The sequence below is a fragment of the Rissa tridactyla genome, chromosome 14 (genome assembly GCF_028500815.1).
Source record: "Rissa tridactyla isolate bRisTri1 chromosome 14, bRisTri1.patW.cur.20221130, whole genome shotgun sequence".
In the NCBI taxonomy this organism is placed as follows: Eukaryota; Metazoa; Chordata; class Aves; order Charadriiformes; family Laridae; genus Rissa; species Rissa tridactyla.
The window spans coordinates 12,054,202-12,078,812 of record NC_071479.1 but is presented as its reverse complement, the minus strand read 5'-3'; the positions used below and the strand labels follow the sequence as shown (position 1 = coordinate 12,078,812).

At 49.3% G+C, this 24,611-nt stretch overlaps 1 protein-coding gene across 16 annotated transcripts in view; it reads right to left on the bottom strand.

The window, feature by feature from the left end:
- ZNF618 (zinc finger protein 618) overlaps nt 1-22,641 on the bottom strand; it is a 171,539-nt gene extending 148,898 nt beyond the window's left edge. For all 16 annotated transcript variants that reach the window (XM_054220261.1, XM_054220268.1, XM_054220266.1 and 13 more), the window contains exon 1: nt 22,187-22,641. In XM_054220261.1, coding sequence (XP_054076236.1) covers nt 22,187-22,234 — 48 coding nt within the window. In that variant the 5' untranslated portion in view covers nt 22,235-22,641. The remainder of the gene's footprint in view (nt 1-22,186) is intronic.
- Between the last annotated feature and the right edge of the window lie 1,970 nt (nt 22,642-24,611).

Sequence of the window (24,611 nt, the reverse complement as noted above, 5' to 3'; positions counted from 1 at the left end):
TCCTGCATCCCAAGGTGATGTTGCTGCAGCCACTCAGACCTGTGCCACGATCCTAAAGGCACACCGAGAGACTCCTTTCAGTCATCTCCTTCCTTCCCCCTTGGTTTGCATTTGGGCTGATGGGAGGAATGTTCCCCACTGAAGCGTGGGGGGACAGAGTGGAGGTATCAGCACTGCAGAGAGATTTAATTTTCACGTTCTTTCCGAATGCCAAGCGAATCAGCAAGTTCCATCGACAAGGCTGACCCCTAAGAATATTATTACATCACCACATTTTGGTAATGTTGCCCACCTGTGTCATGCTTGGCTTTGTCCTACCTCCTCCATGAATGTTCTCTTTTCTCCTACCCATGCCTACTCCAAGATCCCTCGCACCGTGGCAGCACGGTGAGATCTTCCTAACAGGCCTCCAGCATCCCTGCCCTTCAACCCTTCGGAAAACACACAGGCTGTTATCTCCTGCTTCTTCCTTTGCTTCTTATCACTGGCACAAGCGCCAAAGTTGAAACACCACTCAGACTCTAAACTAAGTCTCAGACCACCTTGTCTTTGTCACCAGCAGGAACTGCAGATGTTTAAACAGCAGAAAGATCCTGCACGTTCACGGAGATCCAACCTCCACCTGAACACACTGGTGGGATGTTACCCCAAAGAGCAAGGAGCTGTAGCTTTGGGGGTGATCCAGACCTTAATGAAATGAGTCTGCATGGTTTGGGAAAGGTGCTGATGGCAAATCTGCAACATGGAAATAGATATTCTTCCTGCGCCAACCCTGCCAACGCACCCTGCCCAACCTGGACCCCGCGCCAGCAGCCAGCCCCTGTGTGACACAGCACACGGCTCAGCGCGGCAGGTACCAGTTTGGGCTACTCTGAGACACAGAGTCTTCACGTCTTGATGCACCACGCAGACTTCCTTGGGCACCTCTTACTGTCCATCTGGGGACAAGAATAAAACCTCCCAGCTTCGGTGCAGCCTCAAAATCCTCTGCTGCTGCTGTAACAGGAAAAGCATCTTGGTATACCACAGGAGATCCTTCCCATCAGCTGATGGTGGACAGAAGGTGCAGCACATTCGCGGCTCCATAATCCCACAGCAAATACCAAGGATGAACTTCCCAGGAAGCTACAGAAACAGGGAAAGAAGCTCTCACGCAGTCTAGACAACAGACTTAATCTCATTTTCAAGCTTCTTCCCTCAATTATCTTCCACGAAGAGGAACAAAGGCAGGTCACAACATCTGAAATTTTCTTAGGGTTTGTTCACATTTTTCCTTTTCCACATAATGAACCAGGAGGGTTGGTATCAAAGAGCAGAGTCCAGCACTGCTGCACATCCCAGCCGAGCTACGCAACAAGGCCTGCCACTTCTCGCCCGCAGCTTCGCTTCTACAACCAAGGCACGTCTTCTGGTTTGCTCTTGCTCCAACCTAAGCCCCTGTGTACAGTGAAAACCATCACCTCCGGTCACTCCTGCTCTCGGAGGACATCGCCTGATGACTGGCACCGCGGGTTTGACAGCCGCAGCAGTCAGCTCTGGGGTGCACACAATGAGCCGGCTAGCTAACCCCGGCATCGCTGCAGGGCAAACAAGGAATTCGAGACCAGGTCCGCCAAAATTTCAAGTTTTCACCACTCGCAGGACATATTTCTGATTTTCCTACAATGCAACGCAGGTCTAACAAGCTACAGGTACTTCCACGTCCTCTCACATCTGAACACTAACCGCCAAGTCTTCTCGTCCTCCACCCAAGCAAGGTACCGGTGCTGAGTTTGCAGCACACAAACACGCTCAGAGAAGCTGGAACGAGAGCAGGTCCTCTGCTGCGGGCACGCTTGCAAGCAATATGTTCACTTTCCTCTCCAAAGCGGGCTGTGATTTGAAAACAGCAGCCGTGCCAGCTCCAGCACAGGCGAGGCTTGGTGCGGTACCCACATCTCGTTAGCAAACCCGTCCCTCCATCAGGATCTCTCGCTTTCATCTCTTCTTTGTCTGGGCTGATGGCTCCAGGACTCCTAGCCCTTCCTTTCTTTTCCAGTACAACACACAACTTCCTTTGCCAGCGATTACATCTGCTGGTTTACAAAAGCTTTTCCTCAAGATCTACGTGACTTCTGCACAAGTACCTCCCCACATATTGGGTTTTGACTTTAATTTAACTTGTCTCCCCTTGAATCAAATTACCATCTTCCTCTGGTCATAATTTCGTCGAATGACATCAAGTTGAAGGACATCAGATTCGAGGGAAAGAGGAAGGCAGAGCACGACGACAGATGGGGCACGTTCTCGTCTTGCTTTATTTCCCATTCAGCCCAAATGACACCCTGGTCTCATTAGCACTTGATGCAGGTGAAAATAGAGGGGTTTAATATGAAAACAGTGTGGGCACATGGAAAACACCCACTCTGGACCTGCTGGAACTTGCCCACTATCAATGCTAAGCTCCTTCTCTACACGAGGAGCTCCTTCACTCCTAAGACTGTAACTTCTTATCTGGGCTAATAATGTTCAATATGAAACCTCTCAAATCCCATTTGAAAACTTAAGTATTAGATATTTAGGACATTTCTCCACTCCATTAGAAATGTAACAACTTAAAGAATACCATCCTGCTGCCATCACAGAACGGGCTAACTACTTATCTGCTGGTTGCACCCCAAGGTGTGAATCCCGCTCTCCCACCCCACCAGCTCATTTACGCCAAGGAAGGATCTTGCTATTCCGCTGCCTGCAAAGAAAGGAAAGGTTGTGGAAGGGAAAAGCATCCAGGAGGCCCAAGGGTCTCTCCGGGACGAGGACACGGAGCGTGGGCCTTGCAGAGCAGCATCACCGCCATGCACAGCTGGATACCTCATTCAAGCAGATGGAGTTGGCAACCCCGAGCCAAACACACGCAGGCAAGGCTGCAAGTCTGAAAGGCTCTGCGTAAACGTTGTAATGTTTTAAGGGACAAGCTATAATCTACGAACAATAGCTCTGGTCACATTCCCGACGAGGCGAATTGTACCCTCCAGACAAGATGTGACACCAGCCGCCCGGCGCTCGCTGACATGGAAACCCGGTCTTTGGCGAGGCGCTGCCCGTGCAACCGCAGCACCCCAGGAAGAGACACGATGAGCCGCGCGCTGCCACCACTGGAAACATTACTAATTTCCTCCCAAATTTGTTGAAATTCAGATTATGGTGGCGGCGGCGGGGTGAAAAGGAGGAATTCAAACCCTGGACTGCAGAAATGTCTTTGACAAGCCAGCGATGGGGCACGGACCCAACAGGAGGTGTCCACCGCTGGGACAGCCTCCCCACCGCAGGCTGTGACAACCATCTAGCGTAGTAACACATGGAATCCATCCTCATAAACACAAAAAGCAGAACAAAACAAGCTCTTCTGGCACTGCTCATCCTAGTCTGCAAAACAGGGTGCGCAGGCCAGGAGGAGCCCACAGACCCGGCCGCCCCTGCAGCAGCCACCAGGAGAATCACCAGCTTTCCCAGCCTGCTGAAGTCAAGCCATTTTTCCAAACGAAACATTAACCACAGTGTGATATCAAGATAGAAGACAGCTTTTAATTACACATACAAAGGAGTTCGTAACACCCCAGCTCTGCTGCAAGGGCAGCTTGCTGAGAAAAGCAACTTTGATCAAAGCTTCCAGGCCCCTTCTGTAGACCATAAAACAGAAAATCTAGTGAGCTTACCGAGTAACTGCATAAATTGTCCCGAGGTTTTTATGCACAAGACTCACGAACTTCTAGCCAGAAATAATTCCATTTGTGGCATTACCTTTTTTTTTTTTTCCTGATTTACGTGCCTGTTTTGAGCTTAGAGAGGGAGGATTTTGGAAGCGAAGGAAGCGCCAAACACGCACACACAAAAACGGTCATTTTTACCAGTCCTTTCCAGGTGACAAGCTTTGTGTTTCTGTGCAAAATATTTCTATATACACACTCACACGATATATACAAATATATGCATGTATATGTATATATACACACATATGTATATATATGTACCTTGTGAAGGTCGTAAGAAGCAGCTAGTCCTTCGGGACTGTCTGTGGCATGAGGTCACCTCTACACTTAGCAGGTTGAGTGCAGCAACAAAGCATTTCTCTTGCGCCACGAGAAGACTTCAAGCTTCTTGGCAAGATCGCACATACCTCTTCATTTAAAAACAATATCCGCACAACAGGAACGTGCCCGAGTGTTTTGCAACTCCCTTTGCTGATCTCGGAGTTCCCAGCACGTGGCACAACCCGGGTCCCGGAGGCAGGTACGCCAAGCCCGGACCACGGGCACCAAACACCTACCAGAGGCATTAAAGAGCTCGTTTACAAACAGGCTGTTCCCGGATCTCCTGCCACCAATCGCTATCATCAGCTTCAGCGGACAAGTTTCCTCTGCGAGCTTCTGCCTGCTCTGAACGTATCTAAAGAGCCCTTTGAAGTCAAAATATTCTTAGCAATTAGATCTTCTCTATTTCTTTTTGCCTTCCTAATTATCCTTTTAACTGCCTTCTGCTTATTTTAATAGATCTTCCTATCCTCCTCCTTACCAGACTGTTTATACTTTTTGAAAGCCTACTGCTTACTGCTTCTAATACTGTTTACATCTTCACTCAGCCACCTCAGCTCCGTTGCTGCTTTTTGCCTGATTTCGGAGTTAACCGGGGGAAATTTCCTCTCTGATCTCTACAGCAGTTTGTAAATACCTCCCATTTTTTCTACAACACGATTCCCTCATATCTGGGAGAGGGAACGAAGCCTCCCCTAGACCACGAAGCACTCTTGAGAAAAATCCATATTCTCACGTATCGCTTTAGGCACACTTCTCTCCACTGCTTTGCCTATCGCTTTTGCATTAGGAATATTAAGCAGATTATTAATGACTGCGTCCCATGTGTTCCCTAACTACCTTATTCATTATCATTTCCTGCCTGAAAAAGTAAACAAATAGCCTTTTGTGCTCAATGTTACAGGAGATTACCTATGAATTTCATTAGTTATGTCTCTACTAGGGGGGGAAAAACCGAGTTGCAAGCGCTTTGGTTTCATGCAAGGGCTTATGCCGGGGCGGGGGGCGGGGGTACACACGTGCAACGGCCCCACGTTGGCGGAGGAGGTTCTGGAGCATCCCTTAGGGTTTGGATGTGAGAGTAATTTAGGGTCCATTCAGCAGGAGCTAGAGAGTATATTAAAGGGAGGCTCACTCAATATTTTCTCTGTTCCTTATAATCCTTCCCTAACCATCTGCTACTGGACACTGGGAAACAGGATACCAACAGAGAGAGAGACAGAAAGCGAGATCTTTTGTTTAAACCACAGAATAGCCATTCTTTACAGCATAACAGCAATTCTCCCCTGTCTAACTGCTAAGCTCTGCCAGAAAACTCTGAAACACATATTCCATAGATGCAGAGAATAAGCAACAGCATCAAGATATGCAGCGTCCACAGTTTCCCTTGGTAGTTTGTTCTAATAGCTAATCTCCCCTGCTGTTCAAAATTTCCACCTCCTACTCTTAAAAATATTTTTGCGTCTTCATTTTGTCATCTGCATGTTTGGATCCAGCTTCCAGGTATTGTTTCTTGCTACGCAGTTTGCTAAAACGAAGGGCTCTTTGGTACCTCCTTTTTTTTTTTTTGCTTTTTTTTTTTTAAACCCATGGAAAACTGGCTCCATAAAGATAAAAATCAACAGTGAGGTGGTTGTTTTTTTTTTTCAGACTCTCATTGTCAGAGAGAGTTTCAAAAAATATGGTGCACATCCCCAAATGTTTAGGAACAAATACCAACGAGTATTTCCTTTGACTCCTCAAATCGCTTCACTCCACTCACACGGTCTGTGTCTTCTCCAACTTTTCAACATCTCTTAAAAACATGAGAGAACTGAAAACGGGGATATTGTATTAAAGCATAAGGACCAGGAGAAGACAGAATAGCTGTTTTCACATAGCTCTCTTGTTCTGCACACCCGTGGTTTGCGTTATCCCATTCCCACGCTCGGTGACATTGCTCATGCTGCAGTTGTCCCTTTCCCACCCCAAAGCCTGGTGTGGCATCTCTGCTCCTTCTCTGCTCTCCCCATCCCACAGGCACTGCCTCCGGCTCCACGAATCCTACCATTCACCGTATCAAAACGATCTCAATCCCTTCGAACAGCTGCACTCCCTCGTTACCCCGTTTCCACCTACCCTTCGGGCATCTCCATGCTCAACCATCAGCCCCCAGCCCTGTGGGGTTGCTGATGCACGGGGTCATCTGCGACCCCGTTCACAACCTCTTTCACACCAGCTTGATGCTACCAGAGGGTGTTTTGGTGCATGACATCAAAACATTTTCCCAGCTTGGCACACGACATCCTCCGTCACTTTGACTAAAGAACAAATTCAGTTTGATATTCCCATCACCTCCTCCCTTTACGCTCCGCACTCCTTTGCTTTGTCAGTCCTCATCCCCAGACCGATGTCAGGCTAAGATGGCACAACGGCATCATTCGCCAGTTTTCCTGGAATATTTTCACTCTAGCCAAGCTGCACAGGAGGAGAAAAAAGAGGGAAACCCAACAGCCAGACCCCACGGGAGTCCCCAGTGAACATCACCCACTCGTGCCGGCTGGAAAACGCTCCCAGCCGCTGCCCAGCACCACGTTGGGCCCGGGAGCTCTTCTGCACACGGGCTGTTCGTGTGTCACACCTCTTCCTTACAAACAGGGAACAGCAATATTTATTAAACATGTCTAGTTTTTCTGCTTTATTATGCATTTTACCTCTCCTCAGTTGTGATAAGTCTACACAAACCATTATTAGAATTTCTTTTGTTCCTAATACAAATACTTTCTTACTGTTCCTTCCACTGACAGTCACAGATTTTTTCCCTTGTGTTTTTAACTTCCTTTATCAATTTTCTGCACTTGATAACTTCTAACTCAAGGATAACTGTCATCTCTTCCTTTTATTATTCCCCCCCCTCTTTTTTTTCCTCTCCCCCCCCTCCCCCCCACCTTAATTCCCACCCGCGCAGCACTGCCCGGCTCCCGGCGGAGCTGATCCTGCTCGTGCGGGAGGGAGGAGAGGGGAGGGGAGCGCGGGGGTCCTGCACCACACAACCCACAGCCCCGTTTTACAGCCATTTGAAACCCACACCGCAGTTCTTTGATGGCAGCCACCACCCTTTGCTAGAAAGCACCTGTGAATGACAGAGAGGACCACAGAACCTGAAGAAGTCGAACTCCGGACCCAGATGACACCTTTCTGTGAAGTCCCCTGAGGACCCACCTGCAGGGCCGGGCAGGTTAAGGGGGCCGCAAGGGGTGATGTGAAGGTGGGGTTATGCCACAGGCAATGGAGAGCCCCTATGAGAAAGCCAGATGCCATCAAAACCAAAATGAAAACAGACGCCAGCAAATAAAGGCCTATTTAAACTAAAGCCTGAGAAAAATCAAACTAAGGAAGGAGAACATCCAGTTTATGTGGAGCATTTTCTATTGATGAGGTCATAAATGTACCGTATCCCTGAAAAACTATAAAAATTCAGGTAGGAAACAAAAGACCCAAGGCATTACAGTCCATATCCAAATTACAGAGGAACGATGGAGCTGTGTTGATGAAGAGGCAAAATGCAGCCCAATTAATTAAACAAGATTATTATGCCAGCAGGTAGCAGCGAACCTTTATGGACTGGAAGCCCATCCAAGAAAACAGAGTACAGCTCCAGCATCGGCGAGCAGAGGATGCTCAAAACGTCAAAGAACACCAGAGAGGCTGCAGGTCTCTGCCAAGGCAGAAAATATGATTTCACTAATAGGGGAATTCAGTTAATCCCACAGAGACTTGCAAATGCAAATCACAGAACCACACAGAATCGCAGGCTGGCAGGGGTTGGCAGGGACCTCTGGAGATCACCCAGTCCCACCCCCGGCCAGAGCAGGGTCACCCAGAGCAGGTGGCACAGGAACGCGTGTCCAGGCGGGTTTGGAATGTCTCCAGAGACGGAGACTCCACCACCTCTCTGGGCAGCCTGTGCCAGGGCTCTGCCACCCTCACAGCAAAGAAGTTCCTCCTCATGTTGAGATGGAACTTCCCATGGTCAAGTTTGTGCCCGTTATCCCTTGTCCTGTCCCTGGGCATCACTGAGCACAGCCTGGCCCCGTCCTCCTGACACCCCCCCTTTAGCTCTTGCTGAGCAGTGATGAGATCCCTTCTCAGCCTGCTCTTCTCCAGGCTGAACAGCCCCAGGCTCTCAGCCTTTCCTCAGCAGAGAGATGCTCCAGGCCCTTCAGCATCTTGGTAGCCCTTTGCTGTCCCCTCTCCAGCAGTTCCCTGGCCTTCTTGAACTGGGGAGCCCAGAACTGGACCCAGTGCTCCAGCTGCGGCCTCCCCAGGGCAGAGCAGAGGGGGAGGATGACCTCCCTCCACCTGCTGGCCACACGCCTCTTGATGCCCCCCAGACCATTGGCCTTCTTGGCCACAAGGGCCCATTGCTGGCTCATGGTCAAATTGTTGTCCACCAGGACTCCGAGGTGCCTGTGTGAAACCTGCAAGAGCAGGTCTGATGCAGAAAGGATGCTCTAGGTCCCACATAGGACCTCTCCCTGCACCTTGGGAAATGCGTCTGTCTGCTCTGGTGTTCGTGGACCATGAGCCTTGGGACAAGCAGGAGGAATCCAGGCACCATCAGGGATGGAGGTACAGCTCTGTGGAGCTCCTCAACCCCCCACCATGCGGCCAACCCCAAAAGTCTTCAGAACACAAAAAGCCACACAAAAGAAGTGATTATGCTAACGCTTAGCTAAAGAAAAGGATCTTAATTAGGAAAATGTGTTAAAAAAGAAGCTAAAAGGGCTTGCAGGTGAGGTGGAGAACTTGAAGAAGATGGTTATCACCTACCAAAGGGGGCTTGTTAAACAAATAAGCATGGTTTAAAAGCAGAGTGAAAAAGGCCATTAGAAACAAAAAGACACCCTCAGAAAGAAATCAAAATTACAAGAATGTAAATTCAAGGAAGCTGCACTTGAAGCCGTAGATCTCCAATCCAGAAAAAGATTTTGAGAAACAGGCCGCTGAAGGAATAAAACCTGATTAAAAAAAAAATAAATAAAAATCAAACACACAAGCACCAGACGTCTGCCAGATTCTGGTATAAATCAAGCACTGAAGAAAGCTAAAACCACAGGACAAAAATTCAACTTCTTTGCACTAGTGCTCAGTTGTGACAGGGCTCAGCAATTCCCCTCCTGGACTCTTCCTTCATCAGGAACGAGCTGAGCATCTGCCTCAAACTGCAGGGTCCCCAGAAAAAGATGCAGACCTGCCTAGCAAAATTAACAGCAAAAGATAAACATCTACAGGGCCAGACAGTATCCATCCCAAAGTCTGAAAGACATTAAGCTATCAAAACTACCTAGCTACCACAAAAATCACTGCTATCAACGTCAGTACCCAAGAACCAGAAAGTAATGAATGGCATCCCCCCGTTTTAGAAGAGTTATGGAAGAGATCCAAGGAACTAGGAACCGCAGAACTTCATTTTTGGAGCAGAAAAATTAGCATAAGCAGTAATTAAAAAAATGAAACTAAAGATCAGTGTTCACAGGTAAAAAAGGAACACCAGGAATCGCTACGGCTTCTGTAGATGGTCGTAACTCCCTGAGCGCTGAGGACCCTGGCAAGGGTCAAGCACCAAGCGGAAGAGGGCGGGTGAGCGGTGCAGCATTCCTGGATTTCCAAAAAGCCTTAGGCAAGTTTCCTCTACGAAGGGTCTTACGGCAAGTACACTCAGAATACTTTCATATGCACAGGATAAAGTAAGAAGTCATCTCATTGATTAGCAACTGATTAAAAGATGGAAAATAAAGGGCAGAAATAGTTCGTTATCACAGTGGGGTCCCGCAGACATCTGCTCCGTGCACCAAGTGAGATCTGGAGAAAGGAATACACCGGGGGGAAAACGACAACATACACAAAATCAAGGTATCTAAATTAGACATTAGCATTCACAAAAGCGATCGAGGAGACACTGAGGGCACTTCTCCAGCAGTGCAGGCACGGCCTTCCATGGCAGCCAGCAAGGCAACAATGGATTTGAGTAAAGAAACAGAAAATGTGCCAATGCATAAAGCTGCACCCAGAGCACTGCACACGGTTCTGGTGTGCCCACCTTGAAAGCGGTTGCAGAAATAAAACGGGAAGAAAGGAAGCAAAGGAGGGTGACAAGGGCGATCCATGGAGAGAAACTCCCCTGAGGTGCACAGGGTGCCCATGGACTGCCCTGAGGAGCAGCACCCCAAGGACAGACACACAGGTCATAGAACCATAGAATCGTTAAGGTTGGAAGAGACCCCTAAGATCACAGAATCACAGAATGGTTTGGGTTGGAAGGGACCTTACAGACCATCCAGTGCCACCCCCTGCCCTGGGCAGGGACACCTCCCACCAGCCCAGGTTGCTCCAAGCCCCGTCCAACCTGGCCTTGAACCCCTCCAGGGATGGGGCAGCCACAGCTTCTCTGGGCAACCTGGGCTGGGGGCTCACCGCCCTCAGAGTGAAAAATTTCTTCCTGATACCTCATATAAACCTCTCCTCTTCCAGCTTGAAGCCACTACCCCTCGTCCTGTCACTACATGGCCTTACAAAAGTCCCTCCCAGCTTTCTTGTACGTCCCCTTCAGATACTGGAAGGGGCTCTAAGGTCTCCCCAGAGCCTTCTCTTCTCCAGGCTGAACCCCCCCAGCTCTCTCAGCCTGTCCTCACAGCAGAGGGGCTCCAGCCCTCGGATCATTTTTATGGCTTCCTCTGTCCCTGCTCCAACAGGTCCATGTCCTTCTGATGTTGGGGTCTCCAAATCATCAAGTCCAACCATTAACCAAGCACCACCAAGTTACTGGCAAGGTCGCTGCTTCCCAAAGCACAAAGCTAAACCCCAAAAATAAACCCCGCAAGCAAGGGAAAGCAAATATTTTTTCATGCTCCTATTTGCCTAAATAAATTGCAGACGCTGCAATTATCCAAATCATCGCCTCGGCAGCCGGTAACGCCAGGCTACTGAAAATCCACATAACGAGGGGCTGCAGCACATCCTGGGGACAAGATAGCAGGAGCCTCCGAAGGGTGGGCACAGCACTGTGAAGCAGAGGTGAGAAAGAAAGAGCTGGATTGGACTGGAAAATAAAGCTATTATTAGCAAACCATCTCTCCCCTACCTGGAGTTACACAGGACTTGGGTATAAGACAGCTCCTGCCCTACAGAGTTTGCTGGCCAGGCTGCAGAAAAGAGTTTGCAATACTGTTTTCTTCTTCTAATTTATTAAGTTGGTCGCCACTCAACATCTGGTGATGGAGGAACGGGAACGAAAGCTGCTGATGGCTTCAGCACCTCATGTAAAAAGGCATCCCCCATACAGGAGAGGGCACAAAAACATCTCAAGAGGGTGGGAGACACCAACAACCCCAACCGGAGCCAGCAGGGAGCTCCTGCAAAGAGATGGGTCTGGAGCCACGGCTCAGAGCAAAACTTCCTGTGCCTTGAAACAGCGAGAGGGGGAAACACAGCAACGCAGCAAGTCGAAGGAAAATGCTGGAGGATGGATTCATAGAGGTGTCCAAGAGGGGAAAAATGGTTATGATCCAACATCTCACCTTCCTCGTGCAGAATTATTAATAGTTCCCGCACAGAAATGAGTACCGGAGCCAGCGTGTTTGCTGGGTCCTCGGCTTCGCTGGGGGATGCTCCTCCAGTCAGCTTCGGCTCACGTCTGAAACCCCTAAACTGTCTCCAGAAAGAAAGAACGGTCCCAAGTTCTTCGAGTTTACAGCTCGCTGCGACGTCTACTCAGAAAAAATCTAACAAAAATAACTGGGGAAAAAGTTTAAAAGTTACGATGTCCCAGAAAAAAAAAAAAAAAAAGTTTCTGCAGTTTGCTTTTGAAAAATTCCCTACTGCTTTTTTGGGTTTGTGGGATCATTAAAATAGCTGAGCTGGGAACGTCATTTACTTTTGTTGGTTTTGCTAAGAAAGAGTACCTTCTGGGATGGAACAGTGGGGATGTTTATGGGGGGAAAAAAAGGCTTTTTGTGAATAAAATGGATTCAACTATTGATATGCAAAATGGACCAAATGATTATTTATATAACAAACTACTAGAACGTGATCAAACTTTAAATATTTAAAAAAAAAAAAAACACACCACTTTGGAAGAAGAGAAACCAAAATGTATTATTCCTGGTGCCAGAATATTTCTAAATGAAAGCATGTATTAACGGAATATATTCCTTGTCTTTATTGCGTAAGGGCTCTCTTGCCATAGAGAGAGTTAAGGTAGAGGGACGGTGTGTTTTGGAAACAACGTTGGCCGAGCACTTGAAAATTACACAAATCCAGAGGACACAGATAAATTTTTTTTGCTATTTTTGGGTGGGAGGAAGGAAGAGGCTTGAAAAATGTAAATATTCTAATGCCATTTTTCCTCCAGAATGATATTTTGCTCATGATAATAGTCTCTTAACAGAACGAAATCCTTCTGTCCCACAGAGTCAAAGGGGTCAGGCTGAAGCACAGGAATTAGGTACCATTTTACCGACTTCAGTCAAAGCTACTTGTGGGGAAATTTAACCACAAGCCTAAATCCCTGCAGGACTGGTCCCTAAGTGAATTCCTAAGCAGAACAAAAATTAAAACATTGAAGATTAAAAAAAAAAAAAAAATCCAACCAAACCACACATCCTATGAGGAAAAGTCATGATACAAATGGAAAATTCCTCCCTGGCTCCATGGATGCTAACTGCGTACCTTATGCTAGGAGCTGAATATCATAAATTTCTACATATATATTTAATTAGGCTAATTTGTAAAACGTAGACATATGTCTGCTTAAAGTAGACAGGAGCATTTCATTTTATACATTTTAAATATCACATAATGAACTACAATCACAAACACTGTTTATGCTGGAGCAGGAAGGCCAAAGAGCTCTGTAGAAGCAGGAAAGCACAAACATTTCGGAGTCAGCCAAACACCCACCCGCAAGGTGTGCCTGCTGTCTCCCCCGCGCTATGGGGAACCAAAAGCAACCGCAGCATTCTCAGCGAATCTCCTTCTCACCAACTAAACCAATTCAGACTACGGCATTAAAAAAAAAAAAAAAAAAAATTAAAAATTTAAATGCCTGCAAGGCTTCTGGAAAAGGGTCTCTTATTTTTCTCGATTTTGGGGTGTTTCTTCCTCATTTACGAATGGCATCACCATTTCCACTGAGGATGCTCCAGTGGACTCATGCCTACATCCATCCGATGTCCGCAAGCCGCTTCCAGCAGCTGAAACTGCATCACCGCCCGCGGACCACGCGTGACCCTACCCGGACCTTGCAAACTTACTCTGGATGTATTTTGCCACCACCTAATGCAATTTATTTAGACACATTTGCATTTTTTATTCCTTGCCCAGCGTCCTCCCCGGCTAGCGGCAGAGCGGGTCCCCCTCCAAGGCTGTCTCCCTGCAGTGTCCTAACAAACCTGATTAAGGAGAAACGCTAATTCTAACTGCTGTTATCACCAACCAGCCAAATTTATAGGCCTCTAAAATAAAGACAGATAAGAAGGTAAAAATATCCCTCCCTCGGAGTTAATACGCAGTGTGCCTCAGTGGTATTAACCATAACCAGACAGCCGAAGCCACATGCCCCCAAGCAGCCAAAACACACACGGGGACAGTCTTCCTGATGTCCAATTATTAATTCCTCCACTGGCAAACTTCATCCCAGCTCTGCCAGCCCACACCAGTCCCACCAGCTGGTGCCCACCAGGGACCACCCACCCAGCAACCCCAGGGCCACCAACTCGTCCCCCGGTATCGCTGCCACCACCGTCGTCATCCCAACGATGCACTTCAGCATCTCGAGAGCCCGAGGTGGGCTCCTGTGGATGGCACCACACGATTGCCAAGAGAAATCCCGCTGATTCCCAAGGGGATTTTCAGATCCCCTCCGCTACCAGCCCGATCCAAATCCAGCTGTGCCTCCCTACACGGGTTTCAAAAATGCATACAGAAATTCAAAAAGGTATTTTGTTTCCAGCAAATAATTATCCTGTGTCCTCCCAACCCTCCCTTCCCACCCTCAAAATTACAAATATCACAAATGCCAGTAAAAGCTCAGGATTTGCAGCCCTCAGACTAAAGCACATCAGACCTTGAGCGACGGATTTACACCCAGAAAGCAGCAGCTCTTCTTGGGTTTCAAGCTACGAATCCACGGAGGCTGTCTGCAGGCTGCTCACTGGGGTGCTCTCCGTTCAAACTACACCCAACAGGCTGCAGACTTCCTCTAAAAAATCACACACACCTGCTGAAATAGGGTTTCATTCATTCTCCCCTTGTGTAGCCAAGTAATTAAAATAATACTAAAAAAAAAAAAACCCTCACCAAAATACAGACAACTTGATTCCGAGCGTGCACCCCAAAGTGCGGCGGCGCCCCAAGGGCCACAACCGGGCTCTGCTCCCAACAGGGTCAACCCACGTCGCTGCGGGTTTTCCTCCAGATTCCCCTCCCGGCTCTCCCACACCGGCAGAGCTCTTGGCTTTGGTTGCAGAGTTTTGAAAACTGAGGTTTAATACTTCTAAAAATAGGTCTAAAGCAATTAAATACTTGTACTAAAATTGTTCTCAACGTACTGGAAACAGAACGTAAATGATGAGCCTTCAACGCAAGCACACCCAACTTCTTCTGAAAACTCACTTCTGTTGCTATTTTCGGGCAGGAGAGGATACCTACACCCACACAGCGTAAAAAATTAACTTGCAAAAAATGACTTGCTGCCCGAGCGTATCTAGTAAAATGAAATCACAACAAGTATTAATGCCTGAAGACCCCAGAAACACGGCGGTGCCATCAGGACACCAGAACTGGGTCAAGACCACGTCTGGACCGTCGTGGCTGTTGAAGAGAGCCCTGCTCAGCTCACTGCCGGTGGAAAGGTCTCACAAACACACCTGGTCTCACTTCTACCAGCTGCCGAGATACTGAACCTCATGTGCTAACACCCCTAATTTCTAAAACAGAGGACACCGATGGCTCGCCAAGGTCTGACCCCAGCGCTGCCGAGCCACTTGCCGGCACAGACCTGATGGTCCAAGCAGCATCCCAGACTCACTGGAGAGCTGCACTCTCCATCGACGCGTCCCTCAGACAGGGCCATGTGCACCAACCAACACGCACACACATGTACTGACCCCTCATATGTACGGCAGCTTCGGCAGCCCCCAGCCGACATTCCCATTTCCCTGGCTCAGCCTGTTACCAGCCACAGCCAAAATCTACCGTCGCCGCTTTTCCACTTCCAGCCTTATTTTTCACGTTACACCAGCCAAATATAGATGCGAAACGAAGAGGAGCACTGTAAATTACAAGCAAGGAAGGCCTTGCCTGTATAATTAAATCTTTGCAGGTAGAGCACACCAGCTAAGCCTTTCTAAGAAGCGCCTGGGCAACACAGGAGAGAGCCATAAAGACAGAGGAGAGACTCCCCGGAAGAGCTACCCTAGCGGAGGAACTGGTACGGTGACACTGCTCCCACCACCAAAAAGCATCACGCACTCGGGGCTGACCCCGAGCTCTGCAATTTCACCCCAAACGGGCTGTGTGGCCTCCAGCTTCTCCAGAGGCGGCACAACTCCATCAACCACAAGTCTCATCACCTGGAAGGAGTCTGAAACTCTGCCCTGACCTCGTCCAAGAGTCACCGGGGCCCATCCTCACCCTCAGAGCCACAAGCATGACGGGTTCAGCTGGTCCGACCTCCTCAGGGGAGGCTCCCGGTGCCTAACACAGCATCCCAGCACGAGCAATCACAGACCGGTCCACGAACCTGAGCTACCTGCCAACCGATCACCAAAACACCCCAAAAAGGCGTAGAGCACAAACACTCTTCTTCGTGGGTACAGAGGTGGTTTGAGTAGGGGTCCAGAGTCTACTCTGCTAATACCACTTCTACACAGCTCGTACCCTCTATGGGGCCTCCTTCCCCCAAATACACCTCTCTGAATAAGAAACTTCTTTGCGGTTGTGCTTTCAAAGAGTACGGAGGAGGATTTTCTCTACTTAACCTCCTTTTTCTGCCACTGCTCACTTTGGGAGCAGCAAACAGACACTCAAGTAAGTAAGACGCAAGTACCTCAGAAAAGCCATCATGCAGCTTGCCCGGCACCTCCACGTGCGTTTACACATTCAATCACATTGGGGTGCAAAACCCACATTACAGGAGATCACCCATATCCCTCATGTCGGTATCCGACCAGCAGACGCACATTTCAGAGGCTAGCAGAGCAATTGCTGCGTGGGAAAAGCCCAGCCTGCTGACCCCAGCCCCAAAGGAAGACCAGTGCTCATGCTCAACTTCCCTCACCAACAGCAACGAGAGCTCAACGGGAGACAGCAACCAAGGCCCAGGACTGCGGGAGGACAGATGCAAGGTCCAAATATCCAACATCAACCAAGGGAAAGCAACCCTGCCTTTGTGAACACCCTGTCCAAAGAGCGGTACATGGCAGCTTTGGCATCTCCAGCACCCACGTGTCTTGGGAAGGGACTGGCTCCACAGAAAGGGGATGTCCTCCAGTCCTTCCCTTCTTCCAAAGAAGACACAAATGCGTAGCAATGCCTCCTACGTCCCATGACTCACCTGAACATGCAGCAGCTACGGGTCCATCTCAGCTTCCCCACAACCAGGCAGGGATGGGAGGCACCAAACTCTGCTCCAGCCAGAGCCAACCATGCCACTGTGGCCACAGGCTTTGCAGAGAGCCAACTGTTGCCGAAGCCACCCATCAGCTCAATCGGCTCCTATTAGTTATGCTTATTAAATTTTGCATCCTCTTGATGATCACAGAATCATAGAATGGTTTGGGTTGGAAGGGACCTTTGAAGACCTTCTAATACAACCCCCTGCCCTGGGCAGGGACACCTCCCACCAGATCAGGTTGCTCCAAGCCCCGTCCAACCTGGCCTTGAACCCCTCCAGGGATGGGGCAGCCACAGCTTCTCTGGGCAACCTGGGCCAGGGGCTCACCACCCTCAGCGTAAAAAATTTCTTCCTTGTATCTAGTCTAAATCTTCCCTCTTTTCGTTTAAAACCATTACTCCTTGTCCTACTGCAACAGGCCCTAGTGAAAAGCCCTCTATACAAATATTATATATGCTGTATATTATATATATGTTTATATATACATATTCATTTCTTTTCTCTTCCTGCTACAACTTTACCCCACTCCCACTGTCACCCAGAGCCAGTCAAGGTCACCAGGAGCCCCGTGCCGTGCCTCGGGCACGTAGTCAACCCCTCCACCGTACACCCTGTGCCGCCACCTTACCGTCTCCCTCTTCCCACCCCTGGTGCCACGGCTTAAAACCCCAGCTCTGAGACGACTGCCGACGAGGCAGAGCCCAGCGCCACTGATGAAAGACACATCACAAATGGTTATTTTTCATATACTATCCACGGTAAACAGCATCATTCATTTCTATTCCCTTGCTCCAGACAAATCAATGATTGTTAATGCAAAGTCAACACGTCCAGATGTAGTTTGCATACTAGTTAACCACTAAATTGGCATCACATAGTACAAAATAATCAAGAGACATTCAAGGAACCAAACAAAAGCAAAAAGGAGGCAGATGACTAGCAATTAATCCATAAAAGACCTTTAAAAATTAGAAACTTCTTCCCCAGAAAGCACGGTATGGCCAAGCTGAATCCGTAAATGCGAAATTCTAACTATACGTCATGCTAGATGCTCAGAAATTTAGAAATTACAGGAAATAAGTATCTCGTGGTGGCATTTTCTCATGTCCCTTTCCAAGAAGGAACCACAGCCTCCAGCCCCGCTCGCAGTCCCTGCCCCGGCGCCCCATCCCCTCGCCCTCCCGCCGGGGCCCCCCTCGGCACTTCGGGGACCAGCGGGGCCCATCCTGCCAGCGGCGCCTCCAGCAAAACTCCCCGGCACCACGGGACCATCCCCGTCCACGTCACAGCCCCAGCATCATTCCCACGCGAATAATCCCTTCCGTGGCACAGCATCCAAAGAAGCGGACACGAAACCGGATCAGCACCAGCCTGAGAGCAGGCTTCAACCCCAAGAAATTAAAAAAAAAATTAAAATTAAAAAAAAAAAAAAATTAAATTCATCTAACTTTGAGAACACTGATTTCACTACCGCACTGGCATCACGGCAACTTGAGGGCACATCCCCAGGGCCACGTGATGAACCGAACTATTCCTGGCGTTGCGTTATGGCAGTGATATATATTTAAATTATTCGGGAGTTATGCGAACAGCATCCTAGGGTTTTATACGGCGCCTCCGTAAATATTATCTACTACTTTAATAATATTACGTCTGTTTTCATCCCTGGATGAAAACACGTCTATATTCATCCTCACTGAGGATGAGGGACTTGTATTTTTTTAAAAAAAAAAAGAAAAATTTCATTTCAATTATGTCACGAGAAATCCGTTGGTATCGCTCTGCCGGGCTCCCTTCCTCCCCCTCCCCCTCCCCAGGCCGCCAAACAGCAAATTTTAAAATGATAAATATTGATCGACTTTCCAGAAAAAAACAAAACAAAACACAAAAACAATTAAAAAATAAAAATTAATCCCCCTGAAAGCAGACCGCGACGAAAAAACGATGAAAAATTTTTCAAGCAGGAGGAGGAGGTTTCCCCTTGGAAGGACACCGGCACGCAGAAAGGTTAGATTCAGAAACCCATTATAACCTCAACCGGAGCTTTTCATCACCGGCGGAACGTATAATGGAAGCCGTTGTTCAAAAAGAAACTGATAGAGAGAGAGTTAAAGATTGGGAAGGTTGCGGTAGGCACACCTCCGGCGGGCGGCATCCCCCCGCTTGCAGCCCAGCACTATGGCACCGCGCTCCCACCTCTGCGGGGACGTGACGGGCACGAACCCACAGAAAATTCACTTATTCCCACAACCGCCGAAAACAGGTTAAAACAGACACAAACTAAGGCCTTTCAAGTTTCAGTTCCTCTGTTTGAGGAGAGCACCATCAAACTTGCCTGATACAACTGCGAAAACGCGGTCATTCTGACCCAAAACTGAATCTATCTCGTTATTCATAATGAAAACGCAGCACCCATCGATCTGTGTCGTGTCCCCCCCCATCCCATCCCATGGCACAGCCACGGTGCTGCTCCCCACATCCCGGGGGTGACAGGCAGAGAAAAAGCAGTAGGAAAAGATCTCCGTTTGGAAAAAAAAAAAAATAAAAACGTATGAAACCTTAAAAAAAAAAAATTAAAAAAAATAAATTACAGCTAAACAGTTTCTTTGGGTCTAATCACCGAGTAAGGGAAAGTTACGGGGTGCAGCTCAAGGAAGGGAATTTTTGGAGTGTAAGAATATGGAAAAGCCCCCACAGTAAAGCTTCCTGGATCAAAACCACTAATAAAATATTCTCCGGGATTGTTTAATCCAATTTAGATCACCGGGTGTAATTTTGCCCCATCCGTGCCACCCCGCTCTATCTGCACCAGCGCTGCCCTGGCACCGCGGCACTCACTTCAGTATTTGCTTAAAATAAAAAAAAAATAAAAAAAAAAAAAAAAGATTCAGGAAGAGGGTGGGTCCTTCGGTGGGGGGGGAAATAAATGCAAAAAAAGAAAAAATAAAAAAAATGAAGTTGACATTTCAGACTATTTTCTCCTCCACCCAAGAGTTATCCTGCTTTGCAAATTTTTTCCATTTCCCCCCACCCCCACCCTCACCCCCCCCCACTCTGAGCAACCCAAAATGTGAAACAAATGACGGGGAGGAAGGGTGAAAAACAGCCCCAGAATCCTAAATTCACCGGCCCTCCTGCCTAATTTCCAGCAAATATCAAGTTACAGTGAAATAAAAATCAAAGGAGAAAAGGAAAAAGAAAAAAAAAGAAAGAAAGAAAAAAAAAAACTTTTCAGGGCTTTGAGATTCAGATTTAAAAATTCATTCCGGATTGAAATTTTTTTTTTTTTTTTTTTTTTTTTTTAAAGCGCCTGAATTGCAGCATTTGCGGCTGGGTGCCCGGCAGCTCCAGAAACTCACTGCTGAGTTCAAAATTTAAAAATGCCTTTTTCAAAAAAAAAAAAAAAAAAAAAAACAAAAAAAACCCACACACACACCAAAAAAAAAAAAAAACCAAACTGCTGCAGCTGTGGAGCCAGCCATCTTGCTATTTTGTCCCCATTTTAGAGAGGAGACTGTGTCAAGGTTGGTAAAACTCAATGTTGACCTAATCTTTCCCTTCCTCTCCCTCCCCCGCTTTTGGGTGGAAAGGCCATGCATCTCTCCTATATTGCTTTTTTTTTTTCTTGAAACAATGCAGGTTTCAGTGCTCTTTTGTTATTTATTTTTAAAAAGATCAATACCAAGACCCCCAGTATTCAAGGGCAACCCTACAATAATAAACTAGTGTGTGCACAGTCCAGAAGTCGCAAGGCACCCCCCCTAAACAGCAAAAGAGGAGGCACAGAACAGCGTTTAAAAAAAAACAACAAAAAAAAACCCAACAAAACCAAAAAAAAAAAAATTATGAAAAAAAGATATTTTTCAGTTCAAACTCCAGGAAGGCTTTACAGCAAGAGTCAGAGAGAAAAAGGATTTTGAAATTGTGAAAAATAATCATGGCTGAGCCCTTTAAAGGCACTTTAGTTTTACTGTTTAAAAAAAATAAAAATCAAAATCACTAAATCTGCAATTATTTTTTTCACAATATTGGTAATTATGCATATTCATAATATAATGGCGGACCTTATAATAAACCTGTGTAAATCCTAGATTGATATGATCCCCAGTATCTGGAGTTGTTGCAGCGTGTGTGCTTAAAAAAAAGAAGGAAAAAAAAAAACCTACTATGGAAATTTTTTTCTGTACAAAAGAAGTAGGAAATTAAATGCTGGAAACTATGTTTTAATTATGCCAGGAGAAACCATCCGAAAAGCCAAGAAATTCAAAAATAAAACTGACATTCGACTCTTAATTTTGCTTGTCCTCGTGTTTTCCTGGACTGTGTTTAGAACCTCATTGTTTAAGAGCAGTTTTGCATGAAATCCAAAATCACCAAAAAAAAAAAAAAAAATAAAAAAAAAAAAATTTGGGTGTGTCCACAGCAAATTTTCTATGCTCTAATTTTCCTGCAAAACTCCTCGTTTGAAACAAATAACTTTAAGCACTGCAGCAAAAAAAAAAAAAAAAAAGAAAAGGAAAAAAAAAAACGGGAAAAAAAAAAAAAGAAGAAAATCAGTTTTGGCACAGCGTGCTGCACAAGTTCAAAATTACAATGAAGTACAATTCCTAATTGCTCCGTAACAGCAATTCTCCCACTTTCCCAAACTCCCCCATCCCCGCAGCCCACCCGGGGGTGCCCACCCTGGCCCCCGCACCCCGCTGCGCCCCCGGCTCCTTCGTCTCCAGAAAAAGGGGCAGCGGGGGGGGGGGTGTGGGGGGGAGGGAACCCGAATTCATTCAAATTCCAGCTTAATTTTCATTTACATATTCCCTGGGCTTCGCCTCCGAAGGGACAAACCGGGGATGTGCGGGGCGAGGCGGGGGGGGATGGGGGGGTGACCCGGCCCCGCCGCCCCCGACTTTCTCCAAAAATGAGAAATAGCTGAATATTTCCTCTTTTTTTTTTTTTTTTGCAATTTTAATTTCTCTTTTTTTTTTTTTATTTACGAAATAGTCTCCTCTAGGTGGCGTCGTTTTAATGGAAAAAAAAAAAAAACCTACCGTTCGGGAGGAAAATTAGAGAAGGGGCAAAAAGAAAAAAAGGAGAAAAAGGAGGGGGGGGGGAAGAAAAAGGAAAGAAGAAAAAGCCCCGCGGGGGGGAGCGGCGCCCGGCGGGCCCGGGGCCGGGGGCAGCGGGGGCCGGGGGGTGCGGGGCGGGCCGGGCCGGGCCGGGCCGCGGCCGGTCCCCGCCGACATGGCCGCTGGGCGCCGCTTTGTTTTCCGCCCCGGTGCGAGGGGGGCGGCGGGGCCGGTGCGGGGCCGAGGGGGAGCCGCGTCCCGCCGGCGCCCCCCGCGCACTGCGCCAAAGCGCCGCCGGCGGGGGCTCCGCGACGGGGCGGCTGCGGCGGCCGCCCTCCCTCCCTTCCTCCCCGCTCCCTCCGCCTCCCCCCGGGGGACACGCCGCCCGGCCCGCCGCCTACCTGCGCTCCCGTCGCCGCCGCCGGAGCGGAGCCGTCCGGCTGGTTCATGAGGCTGGGGCGGGAGGCAGGCGAGCCCCGCGCCGCCGGGGCCTGCGATCCGCCGCGCACAATGCCGGCGCCGCCGCCGCCGCCGCTGCCTCCTTTCCGCCCTCCCAGGAGCGGCGAGTGGGGGCGATGCCCCCGCTGCGCGGGTGGGCGGCTCGCCGGGCTGCTGCAGCCCCCCTTCCCCCCGGGGGCATGGGCCGGGGCGGCCGCCGCGGGCACGGGCGCTGCCGCTAGCGGCGCGGCGCGCAGGGCTGGGCGGGCGCCTCCCGCTGCCGAGCCCGCGCCGCCGCCATCACCAGCCGCTCTGGGGGCAGCTCCAGCCGCCGCAGCGCGCTCGCAGCCAGCGGCGGCGGCGGGAGAAAGGGGCTGAGTCTGGCCCAGCGCGGCAGCCCCGCCGGACCGGCCCCGCCGCCGCTGCCCTCCGCCCCCGCACCGGGCCCGGCCCCGCCGCCGCGGCCGCCCCAGCCCGGCCGCCGCCACCGGCGGGCGCGGGGCCGCTCCGCGCCGTGGGGCCGCCGCCGCGGCGCCCCCCGTGGAGCGGGGCGGGGGGTGCGGAGCGGACCCTCGGGGAGCCCCGGCCAAGCGTCGTCGTTCCCCGAGCCTCCGCGGGCCCGGCCCGGGCGGGGGGTGAAAGCCCGGCAACGGCACGGCCCCCCCCGAGCTTCCCCCGGCCGCTCGGGTCGCTCCTCGCAGCGGGTGAAGGCGAAGGGCCCTGGGGAGAAGCGGGGCCCGGGGGGTGCGGGGGAGGCAGAGGGGCCTGTGCGGCATCGCGCCTGCCCGCATCGCTCCCCCTCCGAGTACCCCGCAGCTCCCAGGGGTGTCCCCCCCCAGCGCCCCCCGTGTTTCAGAGCTGTTTCCCCATGGTGCAAAACGGGGGGGAAAAGCCTTTCCCCATCCCCTCCTGAAACTCGGCCCCGCACCATCGCCATCCCCACGCAGCTTTTCCTCCACACGTGCTCACGACGCTCGGTGCCGCCCCGGCAAACTTTGCCATGTTCCCCCAAAAAGTGAGGGGGGGGAAAAAACAAAAAAGGCAGTGCTTTGCTTCCCCTGGAAAACGTACAGCATTAACTATAAACGTAATTACATCTCGTGCATACCTGGTGTTTTTCTGCCTTGCGTAGCGCTGCCAAAAAATAGTTATTAATAGTATTAATAAAATAACCTGAACTCGTGGATTTCCCTGCCCCGGCCCATGAAACCCTCTTTCCCAAGAGCTCCACAAAGCTGGAGATTTGTGGAGAGTCGAACGCCGATTTTGTTCTCGTTGCCCAGACTAAAGATAGCTTCAAAGATATTGCAAAACACAAATTTATTTTTCTTAATATCTTTCATGCAGATTTCATTCCAAAACGCTGTACAGTCAGATAATGTAATTACAGAGCTAAATAAAAACAAAGGGGCAGGGGAATTGGTGGAGATGTTGGGCAAGGGAAGATGTTTTCCGAATGAGCTTAGAAGGGATGTGGGAAGTCAAGAGGCAAAAACTGCTCATAAGGCTCTTTCACCCCCCGAGTCGGTGTGAAAAGGAGCCAGAAGGGCACCCCTGTGGACCAGAATAAAGCAAAATAGGGTGTTTAACAAACAGTATGGTTTGAGGAAGGTTTGGGAAAAAATGCCATTTTGACATGGAGTTTGTAGGATGAGAAGGTGCATAGAGATGCCCTCAACAGCCTTCAGGAAAGCTGCTCGCTGCCCTCCTTCCCGAAGTCAAAGCCTGGAGAGAAAAGATTCCACCCCGCTGTGTACCATGATGTCCAAGGGCCCGTTTCGAGCAGTCGCTGCCTGCCTTGAAGCCTCTTCAGCTATGGAGAATCCATCACAAGTCATGGTGACTTGGCCAACCATTCCTCACCCCCGCTGCTGAAAGATGCAACCCTGACTCACTTCGAGCCTCACCCTGTTTTGCTGCCCTTCGGTACGTTTGTAACGTGGAAGAGCCTCCTGCCATCCCATGTCCACAAGCCGTGTGGGTAGCTTATCCCTTTGCCTTTTTTTGGGGTCTGTCTTCCCTCTGGAAGGGCGGTGTTTGAGCTCTCCAAGTTTCCTCAGCCCAAACCTTCTCCCATTCCTTCTGATCATGGACACAGAATGGATGCAGGAATTGAGCAGCAACCAGGAAACTGCCGGAGACACCAACCAGGTCTTCTTTTGCATATATATTTTTTAAATGGCCGGCAGTCTGCCTTGGCTGTCCAACTAAGGTGACCATCACGATGGGTGGTGAGGTTGGGCCCCCACAGCAGAGAATTGCCAATTCTTGGTCAGATCTTGGAGTCTGAATGCTTCTTCCCAAGGAATTTGGCTTCTGGTTGGTGTTGGCTTTGTGAAACCATCCCTCCAAACCCAGCGTGCGTTTCTGCTGCCGAGCGTGGGTTTC